Source organism: Brienomyrus brachyistius, unplaced genomic scaffold (genome assembly GCF_023856365.1).
Source record: "Brienomyrus brachyistius isolate T26 unplaced genomic scaffold, BBRACH_0.4 scaffold45, whole genome shotgun sequence".
Taxonomy (NCBI): Eukaryota; Metazoa; Chordata; class Actinopteri; order Osteoglossiformes; family Mormyridae; genus Brienomyrus; species Brienomyrus brachyistius.
The window spans coordinates 1,394,493-1,409,130 of record NW_026042320.1 but is presented as its reverse complement, the minus strand read 5'-3'; the positions used below and the strand labels follow the sequence as shown (position 1 = coordinate 1,409,130).

Here is a 14,638-nt window from a genome sequence, read left to right as displayed (position 1 = left end):
AGGTATACTTGCCAGCAAAAGATTGAGTTAATAAAATTAAATGAAAAGAATTAAGACCCCTTGTCATTCATAGTATTATATACTTCTTAATTTTACAAAGACTTTTTTCCTATCATATTTTTAAGTTTTTGAAGTTGATAATCTGGAAAACTGCTGCCTGGGATCAACTATCCATTCTTGACTCTTGGAATAGGAATTGAAGTCGAATAAAACAGCCTTACAGCACCCTCTTGTGACATACAGCAATATGGAAAACAGAACAATTACTAACTGAACGCAACATCCCCCCTTTACTTATGTATTCTTCTTCCTGCAGCAGCACTGTATTCTATAAAAGACACGCCTTACCTGTAACATTTCTTCCTATAAGGTCACTACAACCCAGACAAAACAATAATGTAAGTTCAACAAAAAAACATTGTGCTTGTGCCTTCCTGTAACTGCACAACCTTTTCACTATGAACTGCCTGTTTTGCTTCCAACAGAAATCAATTACAATTAGAAATGTTCCATTCACTGAGGACCACAGTAAGAGGATCTATGAACAACTGTTATATATTTTACACTGAATCTCTCTTTTCCTTTAAGGTATCTCTTTCTAACCAGAAAATCACGCTCAGAACATGCATTTCATTTCTTTGTTTAATTCTGTGAAGTTCCATAGTCCTTGAGCCGATGATGGTTTGTGTGCCCTGGCTGCACAGCTTCCAGTTCCTTAGGCCATTCCAAGCTCAACTGTTCTTTCAGGACCAGTCTTTGGCAGGGCTGGAAATTTGGGAAGTCCACTGGGTACTGAGGCCAAATGGGCAGCATGCCATGCTTTCCCGTCAGCCAGGATGGGCCTCGATGGGTGCAGAGAATTTCTGATGCCCTTTTTGCACATGCGCTGGTTTCCACAGCCGCACTCTGTGCCCTTCTCTGAATGAGGGAGTGCGAGCTCCCTGTCTTGCATCACAGTACTGTTTCATGCGAGATTGGCAAAGAGACACCCAGCAATGCACTTTATTATCATGTCACTTAATTATCACTTATGCCCCTTCAGTATCAGGCCAAGTACAAACACTACACAAGCAGAGTATTCTGTGGGGAAAGATTAATGTCCTCAACTGCTGAGAGCAGCGTGCTGGTGATGCTCTGTGCTCATTACATCTGTGAGTTCATTACTCTCTGTAGTGCTTTTCAATGCTGCATTGAGCAGTTGCCAGGATGTTATGCTGTCTCTGAGGATAACTGTTTGTTTTGAAGTAGAATAATTCAGAATAATTCAGAAGATGGATACAGATTTTCTCTTATTAAACAAGACACTGGCTCACTCATAATTGTCCAATAAGAGATAAGGAGCATTCCTATTGAACAATCATGACTTCTAGCTTAAGTTAACTCCGCTAACTGAGAAATCCTGCTTAGTGGAACACCTCCCAGGTCAGAAGAGAACAACTACAACAACCAAGAGTCACTACCTGGCTTCTGGTTATTGTGCATTAGCTCACAGCTCAGACTGGGAGTCATTTCATAATGAATCGACTCCTCAAGTCCAAGCCTTGCAGTGGACTGCAAAACATCCAGGGACACTGCGCAGCACGTTAAAGGACAGCTCTTATGGAATGACCACTAAACGTAAAAGTGGAAAAATAAATCATTTAAAAAATGTTAAATGAATAGTTAAAGAAGATGTAGCATTTGATTATGTCCATGCATTTTATAATCTATTCAGTACAGGATCATAGGGGAGTCACAATAGGACATACTGTAAGGAAGGGGAATATTCTGCCAAGAAGGGCAGTGCATCATAGGACTCCCTGACAGACACAGACACACACAGGCACAAGGAAAAAAGCAGCAGAACATGCATATCACATGTAGAGCCAACAAGCCTGTAGGACCTAAGAACAAACTTAGATTTGGGTTTAAAGTGTTCTATCTGGGATTTTCTTGCTGTTGGTACTACAGCCAGACACACAACAGTCTGTAGTCATGATCCTCGTTCCCCAGTAAAATACTATTATTTTCTTTCATGCGTACTTTGACAAAGACATCAGCTTAATACAATGCACAAGGCTCACAAGTTGAAACTTCAAGAATAGGCACAGACCATGACATCACCTTAAAACCAGCTTGGAAGGTGATGAAATTGTAACCTGGCTGTCTTCATCGCCTGATTTAATCCCCATCGTTAACTATGGGGCCTTAATGTAGCATAAGATTAACCACGATCACAAACATTACACTTCTCAGAGCGGCATCTAGGAGGTTGTCCTAGTTGCTTGTGTGTGTGTGTGTGTGTGTGTGTGTGTGTGTGTGAACTGATAGCAGGCTCATGATGGTCATTGACAAGAAAGGGCATTAAACTTGGCAAAAGGGACCGCAAAGAATGACAGATTGTTATTCTTTACATAAATTCAATAACTAAGTCTTCTTTTATTATTGCTTCTCTTAATAGAAAAGAGAGACAAATCCATCAGTTTCTTTTGTTTTCGTTTGTGACTAATTTTCTCTAAAAAAGAATTTACTTTTAGCAAAACAAAACTTCTGAATTCATTTTCTCAGTCTGTCAGTTTGCACACACACACACACACACACACACACACACACACACACAGTCAAATGCATTCATACATGTATATATATAGTCAGGAGTGGTACTTTCACCACGAAATGTCACCCATGTACACTGTGTCTTCGAGTAGTGAACCAGTTTTCAATACAATGGTTAAAAAGGCTCAAACCTTCAGTGCCTCGTTGTGCCATCTCTACCAGTGTTTTTTACAACAGGGAAAATACAACTTGTATGCTGGCCTTAGAAGCGCAACTTAAGAATAACTGCCATGCTTCTGCCTAGCATGGCAGAGGGAGTAAAATGGTATGGGACTGCTTTGGTGCTGGTAAGGTGGGTGATTTACACAGAGTACAAGGTGTAATGAACCAGCAAGGTTACCGCTCTGTTTTACAACTCATGCCACCCCCTGTGGTCAGCACTTCTATCAAGCAGCAAGGCCGATTCAAAGCACACTGGTGAAAGATGAAGAATCCAGAGAACTGTCCTGCTTGACTGGCCTACAGAATCATCACATCTCCAGCCTATCAAGCTCATGTGAGACCAGCTTCACCGTGAGGTCAGAGAAAATACCAAGCCAGTCCCACCTCTGGGAATAGCAGGATTGAAATTTCCCCTAATATTGTCATAAACGGACAAAGGACTGCAAAGCTGTAATTGCTGCAAATATAGTTCATACAGTTTGATTAATTGAAAATGAAGATGAAACTTATTGCAATATTTATTATATCACAGAGTAGAAGGAAGCAGGGAAAAGTAAAAAAAGAATCACCCCAGATGGGACTTAAAACCACGATATCCAGCTCAGAAAGTCAGGGCCGTGGGCATTTGGCCAGTGGGGCAACCGGCAGACCTGAGCTTATGACCGGGACACTTGACTCACAATGGAAGCTCAGCAAATTATAAACAAGCCTACAAAAGTGACATGAATGGATCTGTGTAATCTATGGTAAAATGCATCTTGGGGCTGAGACATTAAAACTCACAGTCCAGGAGAAGATGACATCCATCACTGGATCTCAGTCAAATGCGGCAATTGAGTTTCCGCTATGCCTTTGGCATTTAATGTTTGTACTTAGCTATAGAGTGGCAGGAACACAAATGAATGGGAAGTTCATTTGCATTACAGCAATACGTCACACATGACTATGTAAGGGAATAGATGAAACCCTGCCTGCATACATCACTATACTAGTGCAATTCAGTACAAAGTGCACTGACATGATTCATATGATTTCTGGTTTGTTTGGAAAATTTAGGTCCACCATCAGCTATGCATTTTATTTATGATGCACATTGATGACACTATTTGGCTGACACAATATCAGATTGAACTTATTTTATAATTTTAAAGGTTTAAATACAGTTCTGGGTGTTGGACATCCTGTTATCCTTAGAAATCTATAATGCTCCCCCTCAAGAGAGAGTAAACGACTGCAGGGCATTACAAAGGTCCAGAATGGATTTTTCATTTACAGATGTCTTCTTTGCCTCTCGTGACCAGTATCTCACTCCGGACCAGTGCTGGATCTCGTACTCAGGCACAGAGAATGGGTCCTTCCGCCCCATAGATCTCCTCATCTCCTCAGCCACTGATTCCCTCCAAGCTGATGGGGTAACTATGGTTGGCAGAACTGGGGTTTGCTGTTCACTGTCATCCGCTTGACGTTGATGGACCACATGCTGAGGCTGAAGATGGTGGTCTTTACGTATCCTCACTGTTAGGCCTCTGCACACCCATTTCTTTTGCTGACCTGTTGCACAGAAACATTTCATAGTAAACTGTAACATGATTACAGCAATTATTTCAATGTTGTTCAGTCAGTGAGAATCATTTACATAGTAGGGAGCAGATAAGCAAGAAGGGAGGTGGTGCTGCAGAATATGTAAAAGAAAATTTGCAGGCAAGGGAGCTCACTGATAAAAATATAGCTAGAGAAGCTACAGCGCCCTCCACAATTATTGGCAGCCCTTGTAAATATTTGTGAAAAGGGTTAGAAAAAATGTACATTTTCTGAAGTAGCTTCATCTCACACTGAAAAAGTTAGAAAAATAATGCAGTCATTGGTATAGAGTGTAAAGAGGAAGGGGCTGAGGACACACCCTTGAGGGGGTCCAGTGTTGTTGATCACAGTTGCTGATTTGGCTGTGCCTATCCTTACAATCTGTGGTCTATTGCTGAGGAAATTATGGACCCAACGGATGAGAGATGGGGATATGTTCAATTGAAGCTTCTTGATCATCTGGTGGCGTTGAATGATAATAAAAGCGGAACTGGAGTTAATGAAGAGGACAGTAGCGAAGGTGCCTGGAGATTCAAGGTGTTGGAGAAGGGAGTGGAGGAGACATACTACAGTACCCTCTGTTCCGCTCTTCACCCAGGAGGCAAACTGGTATGAGTCCAGCTGCGGTCTGACAGCTGGCTGGATGATATGGAGTATAATTTTCTTTAGGCATTTCATTATTATCGATGTGAGTGCTACTGGCTGGTAATGATTTAGCTCAGAGGGACGAGGTTTCTTAGCACCCGGGACGATGGTAGAAGTTTTCCAAATTGTAGGAATGGTCACCAATCTATATGAGTTTCAGAAGATGGAATGAAGGATGGGAGCTTGTTCTGTGGCGAATAGCTTCAAAACTTTAGCTGGTACACGATCAGGCCCGGCGGCCTGGCCAGCTTTGCATCTGCTTAGCTGCTGCCTCATGTCCTCTACAGTAAAGGGGGGGTTTGTAGGATCATCAGAGGGAAGGCCATTGAGCAGCTCCTCACAGACAGCAGAGTAGTCCTGCTTATCATTGTATAGAAGGAGTTTAAGGAGTCAGCAAAAGTTGTAAGATCAGTGCCTATGGGATGAAGGTCATGGTAGGGTATTTGACCAGTGAGTAACCAAAAGGCCTGTTTGGTGTTCATTGTACTGAACTCTTGCTCCAGTCTATTCTTATATTTGAGTTTGGCATTGATTATCTCATTCTTTACTTGTCTACTGAGTGACTGGACAGAAGACCAGTCCTTGCATAGAAATGCTTTGTGTTTTTCCTTCAAGCTGTGCTCAACATGGGAAGTGATACTGGGTTTGTAGGTAGGATATCTCCAGACAGTTCTGGTGGGAATATTGGAATAAATACAAAACTTGACGCAGTCTGTAATTACAGAAACTTTATGGTTTTGATCACCCTGGAAAATGTCCCAATCTGTACATGCAAGTGAACCTTATAGTCATTCAATTGCCCCCTCCGACCAGAGGGTGGCCAGGTGCACATGCGGTTTAATGCGCTTCAGTTCTGGTTTGCAGTGAGGTAGCAGGAAGACAACATTGTGGTCAGAGTGGCCAAGTGGAGGATGTACACGCGCGATGAAGGCGTCAGAGATGTTACTGTAACATAAGTCCAGAGTATTAAGCTTCCTAGTCGGAATATCCACATACTTATGAAAAGATGGCAAAACAAAAAAAAGTGATTATAGTTTTTAAAATCACTCGCAGTAACTCCGGGGCGTCGGGATATCTTGCCGTCATGGAGCTGGCGTCCTCACACACTAGCTCCGCCGCTGCCTTGGTGTTGGTGCTTGTTGGAATGTAGACACAGCTAATTACCACAGTAGGGAATTCCCACGGAATGTAGAAGGGGCGTACAGATAGAATCAGCATCTCTGTCAGGTGTACAAACAATGCGGTGTACTTTAATATTCGTGTACCACCGCTAGTTGACAAAGATGCAGACCCTACCACCCCACTTATTACCTGACTGAGACGTCCTGTCAGTCCGCCAGATCATAAAATTATAGAGACTAACCTCAGAGTCTGAGATGGTGTCATCAAGCCAGGTTTCAGTCAGGGCAATAACATAGGTGATACCGCTCCACCCGACACTTGGCATGCAATAAGTCCATTTTATTCTAGAGTGAACATACATTGGCCAGTAGGATGGGGAGTAGCGGTGGTCTGAAGGGTCGCCTCCCCAGCCTGGAGCGTACACCTCCTCGCCTACCTCTTTTACTCAGGCGAAACTCCAGAGGAAGAGCAACTGCCGGCCTTGAGGTGATAGACGACCACAGTTGGAGAAGCTCCCCTCTACTGTAGGTGAGTGGATTGTGGCCATTACCCATGATTGGCTGAATTCATGTTGCTATGTGCATATCTTGTGTCAGCAATTAGGCGCTGCTGCATTGACTGGGCGTTTTCTTTAGTGCCCCAGAAGAGATATTAAGAGAGAGGGGATGAACATGAAGCTCCCCCCAAGCACGATAATTTATATTTTATGAATTTAACGCTGTCGTGCATTTAAAACACACAAATAGTTAAAATCAGCAGTTACAGATTATTAAAAACAAACATCCTTTCCAGCAGGAAGGACAGTGCCCTAGCGCCCCCAACTGGTCAGCCTTGGCTGTCCTCTCCTAGTTCTGAGAGATATGGCAAAATATTTTTTTTTATATCAATGGATGCTGATAGTTATTACAGTATAATTCCAATCAGAATTTCTTATTCAGCGGTATGATTCAGGTATGCACCGGCTTCACCTTTAAATTTCATATGTGCAATAACTGGGGGTGGGGACACTTTATATTTTTACATTTTTAAATAAAAATGTATGATTATCTATAGTGAGTAATTTTTACACTTTCATTAAGCTAGATCCATCCATCCATCCATCCATTTTCCAAACCGCTTACCCTACTGGGTCGCGGGGGGTCCGGAGCCTATCCCGGAAGCAATGGGCCAGAGGCAGGGAACAACCCAGGATGGGGGGCCAGCCCATCGCAGGGCACACTCACACACCATTCACTCTCACTCACAAATAGTGAGTAAATAGTGACTCTGTCCTTATATTCATGTAATAAATATACAAATGGAATTATATGGTAATCTACCTGAGACATAAAGAAGGAAAAAGACAATATTAAAGACCAGCCGCATATAATGATCAATTTCACCCAGACAAACATGATCATTACAAGTGGTTTCCAGTGTATTTCCATTCAGCAGAATACGACTGGCTTTCGGTGATCTGCTCTTGTTCACTTTTCTCCTCCTCTGTCATTTTTGTTAATTTTTCTCCCAAACCAGATAAACTGTTTATGACTGAGCCAGAAACATTAGACTGCTTTTAGTATGTGATGGGTTTAACAGTTTAGGGCACTTTAAAAAAAAATGGTTCTCGTCCCCTCCCGACCTGCCAAAATGCCTCCGACCCGAATTTTTTTATTTTTTTTATTTCGTAAAAATCGCATGGAAAATGCCCAAGAATGATGAAATTTGAATTTCCCGCGCATTCCACATCGACGATTGATCCACATTGTGTAATCCTAGTCTTGGAATGGTTTCATGAACCTAAATTTGTCTCTACCTGAGATGGGCTGGTGCAAAGATTTAAATCTGGGGAAGTGATGTGGTACATGTTCTTAAGTACTTGTTTGTAGAGTTGCATTTCCTTGTTCAACCATTCAGGTTCCTGTATTTTGTAAATTCCTCGTGTTTTAACATGTTTTAATACACTTTCTTTCTAGATATATATTTTAAAATCTTGGTTGTTCATTTAGAATGGGAATGACAAACAGAATATTAGTTTCAAATAGTATCATTTTTATATTCACGAATGAAACATCAACATAAAGTATCCAAATCAATAGTTGGGAAGGCATTTATGAGATACACATGGATCAAGGAATTTACATTCTTGTATTTTCCTACATTTAATATATTTGAAACGCAACAAACTGGAAGAACTGAGGAGGCGTACTAAGTAGGTCTGCTCTCTTCGGTATGTATTTTCAAATATGTATTTTCTTACATATTTGAAAGTCCAAACAGTCAATCAAAATTTGTAAAAAAAAAAATAAATAAAAAATCCCGCCCGCCCGACCCACCCCCTCCAAAAAAAAAGGAGAACCATTTTTTTTTTTTAAGTGGCCTTAGTTGTAGCTGAACAGAACCGCAATGGCAGATTCCTGGTCACTTCCTGATTTTTGGTGTACTAGTCGGAGATACTTTTAGCTTTAGAACGAAAGAACCATGGCTTATTAGAGAACAGAGTAACAATTATTCATCCATCCCTTTGGGTCTTGGTCAGTCACGTGTCTGCACTGTCTGACACGCCCCCATTCGCCATTTTTAGTGTATCGTGGATGTAAACACATTTGGTTAAACTTGATATTCAGTGTTTTTTTTCTACACAAAAATGTAATGTTTTATGTAATCAGTAATAATCAATTTTCATTACGAAAACACACTAGTAATTTAGGTGTTTACGAAAGGAAGAGAGTCAAGAACACCACAAAAATATCATTGGACATATATTTTATTTTAAATATGACCAATAAGGTTAATTGCCAAGTAGAATACAGGCTCGATATACAATGAGTTTATACAGCTCCTTCCAGACATCATGTGAAACGTTAGAAACCGTACTTGCAAATGTTTCTAAACTTAAACTATAGTTGGGCATTGGTTTGTCAGTGGACAGCAGTGACAGCCTTATCCTGAACTGTGTCTTATAATCCACGCACGCGAATATACACATACATGCACTGACAAACGTGTCATTACAATTTTGCTGTTTACTTTTGTCTTTAAAAAGCATTCACTCTGTAACGCTAATTTAACACGAACAGATTAACCAATTTCTGCACCCTCTGTAGTTAGGCTAGCTTGCTAGCGTAGTTTAATTAATGTGAAAATACTTCAGAAGACAAAAAAATGCATAATCAGTAATAATACAAATACAAAAAAACATCTTGCTTGCCTTTATGAAAATGCCGAGAGCAAACACGCATTAAGGGAGATATCGTGTTGACAGTGATCTCCTTTCCTCTCACCGCTGCGACACAGGCCACCCGACGCCTCTTCGTTATCTCCTCTACCTGCTGTCCGTATCCCCTTTTCCAAGTGGGAAACCGAAAAAATGTCATGCGGTGCTACACCTTTCTGCCATTTCTGCCATGTCACTTAGTATGACAGCCTTTCACACAGCATAAGTGTCCCATCTTAAAAACAATAATGCCACAAGCAAATGCTGCCACTTGAGTTATATACATCCAAAATGGCGATTCGACCCACAATACACTGCGCCTTTAGCGAGTGACGTCACCTGTCAATGACCTACCGAAAAGCTGTAAAAACTATCAATTTATATAATGCCTTGAAGAATGCTTTGCAAATGAGAAAGGATGTGTACTGCTCGTTCTTTAAAGTGTAGTTTGTATGTGTTATGCATCTTGCATTATGTTTGTATATTGTTAAAAAAAATAAAAAACAACTCTAACCATGAAAAAAACACGTAGACAGGGGAGAATATGCAAATTAACAATTAATTATATTACTGCAAAATAATATCATCAAATATATTTTTTTAGATTTTGCAAGGGGGGGGGCTCTGGGCTGCAGCCCAGGAAAGTCCGTGCATGATGACGTCAGTGGTTCTAGAATCTACAATATTCGAATGACGCTCACCTATCCTGCGCAGCTATAAAACTTTCATTTGCGTCCTGCTTTGAGAAACGATGGGTGTCAAACGATCACGTTCCGACTCTGACTGTGAATCTCCTCCCAAGAAAAGGAGAGAGAGTACGGAAGGCGATTTGCGGTTTAAAGGGCCTCGCAAAGGTTGGACGACTGGCTTTGATAGTTCATGAAAATTACACATAACTTATTTATTATTAAGAAAGCAATGTAAATCTTTTTAATAAGGCTTGCTGCAAGAACAGATGTAAACAATGTACTGGACCTATAGATTAAACAAATAAATTAAAGCAATAATTAATTCATTAATTGATAAAAATTGCCACTGAATGTTTTTTGTAAACAAACATGTACCCAAATTGATTCAATATTGTGGCTGCTTTGATTCTGAACCTGAGCCTGTTCTGACTGTAGCATGTAATAGGCACACTAAAGATAATACTGAATGAACAGACCAAGTTCAGGGTAGGCATGCAATAAAGAAATATTAATGCACGGTATTTAAAGTTAGTAGTGAAGTTTCTGCAACTGTGTTATCGTATAGAAAATGCTGTGTGGACTCTTTCTGAAGTGTACCTGCTTAATGTTGTAGAACATTTGGAGGACCTGTACCACCAGGGGGAGCTACTGGGAGAGGGTGGTTATGGAGCCGTGTATGCCGGCACTCGCAAGGCCGATGGCTTCCCAGTAAGTCTCCAAATGGTGTAGTCATGACATGCATAGTTATATCTCTCCAGAGATCCCTTTTATTATACCTGTTAGATGCAGCTGTAAAAGCCTATGTTTTCTCAATATATACTACACTAAATTTGTAATTTTTTTTTCCCTCTAGGTGGCCATCAAACATGCCCGAAAGGATGACGAGGAGCTAGAACTGGTAAGTGTTTTCATTCATGGAGCTTGGTTTATTTGCAAGAATTTCTGCCTTAATATATGTACACCCTGCCCTCCCATTCATAGCCTGGACTAGACGGGCCCATCCCATTGGAAGTGGCGCTAATGATGCTCGTCAGCCATGAGTCATCTTGTGCCAACGTGCTGAAGCTCCTGGACTGGTTCAGTGGCCCAGAAGATTACATTATGATCCTGGAAAGGCCGGATCCATGCCAGGATCTGTACGAATTCTGCGATAGCAAAGGGGGCTACCTCTCAGAAGATGTTGCAAGGCACGTGCTGGTCCAGGTGCTCCAGGCTTTGCGTCACTGCCAGGATTCAGGCGTCTTCCATCGCGACCTCAAAGCAGAGAATCTGTTAATCAGGACTGACACTTTGGAGGTGAAACTAATTGATTTTGGCTGTGGAGACAAATGGAAAGACACCCCCTATGTGGAATATTCAGGTCAGTAAGGGAGGCTAATTAAAAACCTGTCAAACTAACCCCTGTTTTTAACAGCAAGTAGCAGGTAACCTGGACCTGTGATAACTCCCTGCAGTGGAGTTGGATGTGTATTCTTCGGTCCTAACCTAACTCATTGCAGTAGGTCATTTGCCTTGTTATTTCAGGAACAGAGGACTTTGCTCCCCCAGAGCTGTTCCTGAGTGGGGAGTACCTAGCTGGCCCCACCACGGTCTGGTCTGTAGGCCTCACACTTTATGAGCTAGTGTGCGGCTACTTGCCCTTCCGCAACAAGAGGGCAATCATCTCAGGCTGCTTGATATTCCCCTCATGGGTCTCTCCTGGTGAGCAGCTTACTTTTTGTCCCACGACTAGAGTCTCCTGACAGGGAGTGTTCTTTTTCTGACTAACTCTCTGACTCTGCCAATCTATTCTCCAACAGACTGCTGCAGTCTGATTCGCCAGTGCCTGAGGCGTAAGGTGGCAGATAGGCTGACATTGGAGGAGATTCAGGTCCATCCATGGCTGCAGCAGACGTGACTGCTGACCTGAAGGTCAAACAAGAAAATATTGTTTTGTTAACCTTCTGTAATCATGATCATCTTAAATAATGCGCAACTGTCAAATAAAAGATTTACTTTCACAAATGCTCTATATAGGTGTTTCTCATTTGTTCTGATTTCTTGGTAACAGTGGTTAGTTGATGCACAATATCCTGGTTCCCCGAATATCCAAGTCATATCATAATGATTTGACCTGAATTAAAACAATGGTTGGGCCAGAGGGAATCCAGACATCTTGGGGTGATACGTGTTCGATACCTTACTTCGGATGAGCATGATTGATTGAGAGTCGGAGTCTGTTATATTTTACAAGTAGAACCTTTGCTGAGCACCACATTCTGTAACAGCTACAATGATTTGCACAACAATGGCTTTGCACCTGCCTTAGAGCCAAGGTCATTCTTGCTGCAAACACCTTCATTCTGTCTCTCATGCTTGGCCTCAATGTCTTAAAGGTTGTGTAAGCTAAAGCTAATGTTGCTATGCATAAGAAACACTAAGTGTTAATAATTCTGTACTTGTCTGGAAAGAGATTATGTTGCATGATTTCGCCACACCAGCCTCTGTTTCTCATTTGGTCAGCACATTTCATCAGAACAATTCTCTGCATAGCTTAGCATTTGCTATATCATGCTGAGCAGAAGGATGTCACACTTCTGCTCCAGCTTGTGGGAGCAGTTCTTCACTGCAGTTCTTCTGGAACCACTCAGATCACACATATTGCCAGAAGAGCACTTACCTTCTGGACCTGTGGGGCACCATTAATGAAAATTCCCTGTCGAATGCACCTTTATGATGATGCTGAAGATGGTGGCGTGCACAGTCGCAGCGGCTTGTGGCTCTTCATGTTTAGTGCTACTTCTTTGTTTGTCGCGCATCTGTGCGTATCCAAAGCGATACAGCCGTCAGGAGGTACTGGCCATGGGCCTCAGCACGCAACAAAAAATCACCTTGAGAGCCTCGCCGCTCTTACAACTTTCCAGACGAGATAGCGAGACCTCCGGGTGCTCTGTGAATTGTTATCGCCGCCGGCAGCCGGAGACGTGAGCGTAAGCATAAGCGGGGATGTCGCTCCGGCTTGCTAGTGAGACTGCGGAAAGACCCCCACAAACCAACTCTCCCAAATATGTACGTCAGCAACGCGAGATCCATTATCCACAAAATGGACAAGCTGGAAGTTCTTATGGAGGGGAATCGCTACGTTCGCGACTGCTGTGTTTCAATAATATCGAAACCTGGCTTCACCCACTGATCCCCGGACGCAGCCGTACAACTAGAGGGCCGCACCATGCACCGCTGGGACAGAAAGAAAGACTCCATTAAGAACAGAGGAGGCGGTCTGTGCATTCACTTACATAAACATTGGTCTAAAGATAGTTTAACCATACATACACACTGTTTACCGGACCTAGAGTCCATCTCTATTAAATGCCGTCCTTTTTACTTACCGAGAGAGTTAACAGTCGTGCTAATCACAGTTGTGACTTACTACCCAATGCTAACGTTAGCTTAGCTCTCTCTTTGTTGTCAGACACCATTAATAAGCTACAACAGGCTCAGCCTGATGGCGTACACATCATAGCTGGTGACTTTAATCAGGCAAACTTAAAGTCCGTTCTGCCTAAGCTCTGTCAGCATGTAAAGTACCCGACCAGAGGGGAGAACATATTAGATCATGTTTATACAAACATTAAGATTGATTAAGACCAACACCACATGGCCCGAAGAAGTACTTTCTCAGCTCCTCAGCAGGGTGAACCCCAGGAAAGCCACTGGACCTGATGGTGTTCCCAGGAAAGTACTCAGAGCCTGTGCTGACCAGCTCTCACAGGTCTTCACCATCATCTTCAATCTATCTCTGACACATGCCACCATCTCAGGCTGTGTGAAATCGGCCACCATCATCCCGGTACCCAAAAAATCAGTCACACACAGTCTAAATGACTTCCGACCAGTCGCACTAACACCCATCATCAGTGTTTAGAGGGGCTGGTCCTAAACCACATCAAAACCCACCTCCCTGCATCTTTTGACCCCTATCAGTTTGCCTGCAGAACGAACAGGTCAACTGAGGATGCCATAGCGATCGCCCTTCACATCGTACTGAGCCACCTAGACCATCGGGAGAGCTACAGAATGCTCTTCATCGACCTCAGCTCTACCTTTAATACCATCATCCCCGACATCCTGATCCCCAAATTGCACAACCTGGGACTCCCCCCACTCACCTGCTCCTAGATCAAGGACTTCCTCACAAGTCGGCCCCAGATAGTAAGACTTGGACCCCATCTCTCCTCCACCCGGGCACTGAGTACAGGCTCCCCACAAGGCTGTGTGCTAAGCCCACTATTCTACACCCTGTACACCTCTGACTGCAGACCGGCCCACTTCCTGGATCCACTTCCCCTCCACATCAAGGGCGATTGCGTGGAGAGGGTCCAGACCTTTACCTTCCTGGGCACCACAATCGGAAAAAATCGGAAAAAAGCAGCATCTGCATTTCCTGAGAGTGCTCAGGAAGAACAACATCAGTGAGAAGCTGCTGGTGACCTTCTACTGCTCCACCATTGAGAGCATTCTAACATAGAGCATTCTAACATACTGTATCACAGTATAACTTTCCCGCTGCACTAAGGCAGACTGGAGGAGAAAGAGATCAAGACAGCGCAGAAAATCATCGGCTGCCCCCAATTTAGCATTTCCAACTAGCCTCAGCATGTTTATGGAC

General features: G+C 42.7%; 1 protein-coding gene and 1 pseudogene across 1 annotated transcript; one reads left to right on the top strand and one right to left on the bottom strand.

Moving 5' to 3' along the window:
* LOC125723040 (cytohesin-1-like) overlaps positions 1–14,638 on the bottom strand; it is a 458,952-nt pseudogene that overhangs the window by 373,696 nt on the left and 70,618 nt on the right.
* On the top strand, positions 11,003–11,732 carry LOC125723097 (serine/threonine-protein kinase pim-1-like). Its single transcript, XM_048999536.1, has 2 exons — positions 11,003–11,350; positions 11,515–11,732. Exons 1-2 carry the CDS (start codon positions 11,011–11,013, stop codon positions 11,730–11,732), a joined length of 558 nt encoding a protein of 185 aa, XP_048855493.1. The 5' UTR covers positions 11,003–11,010.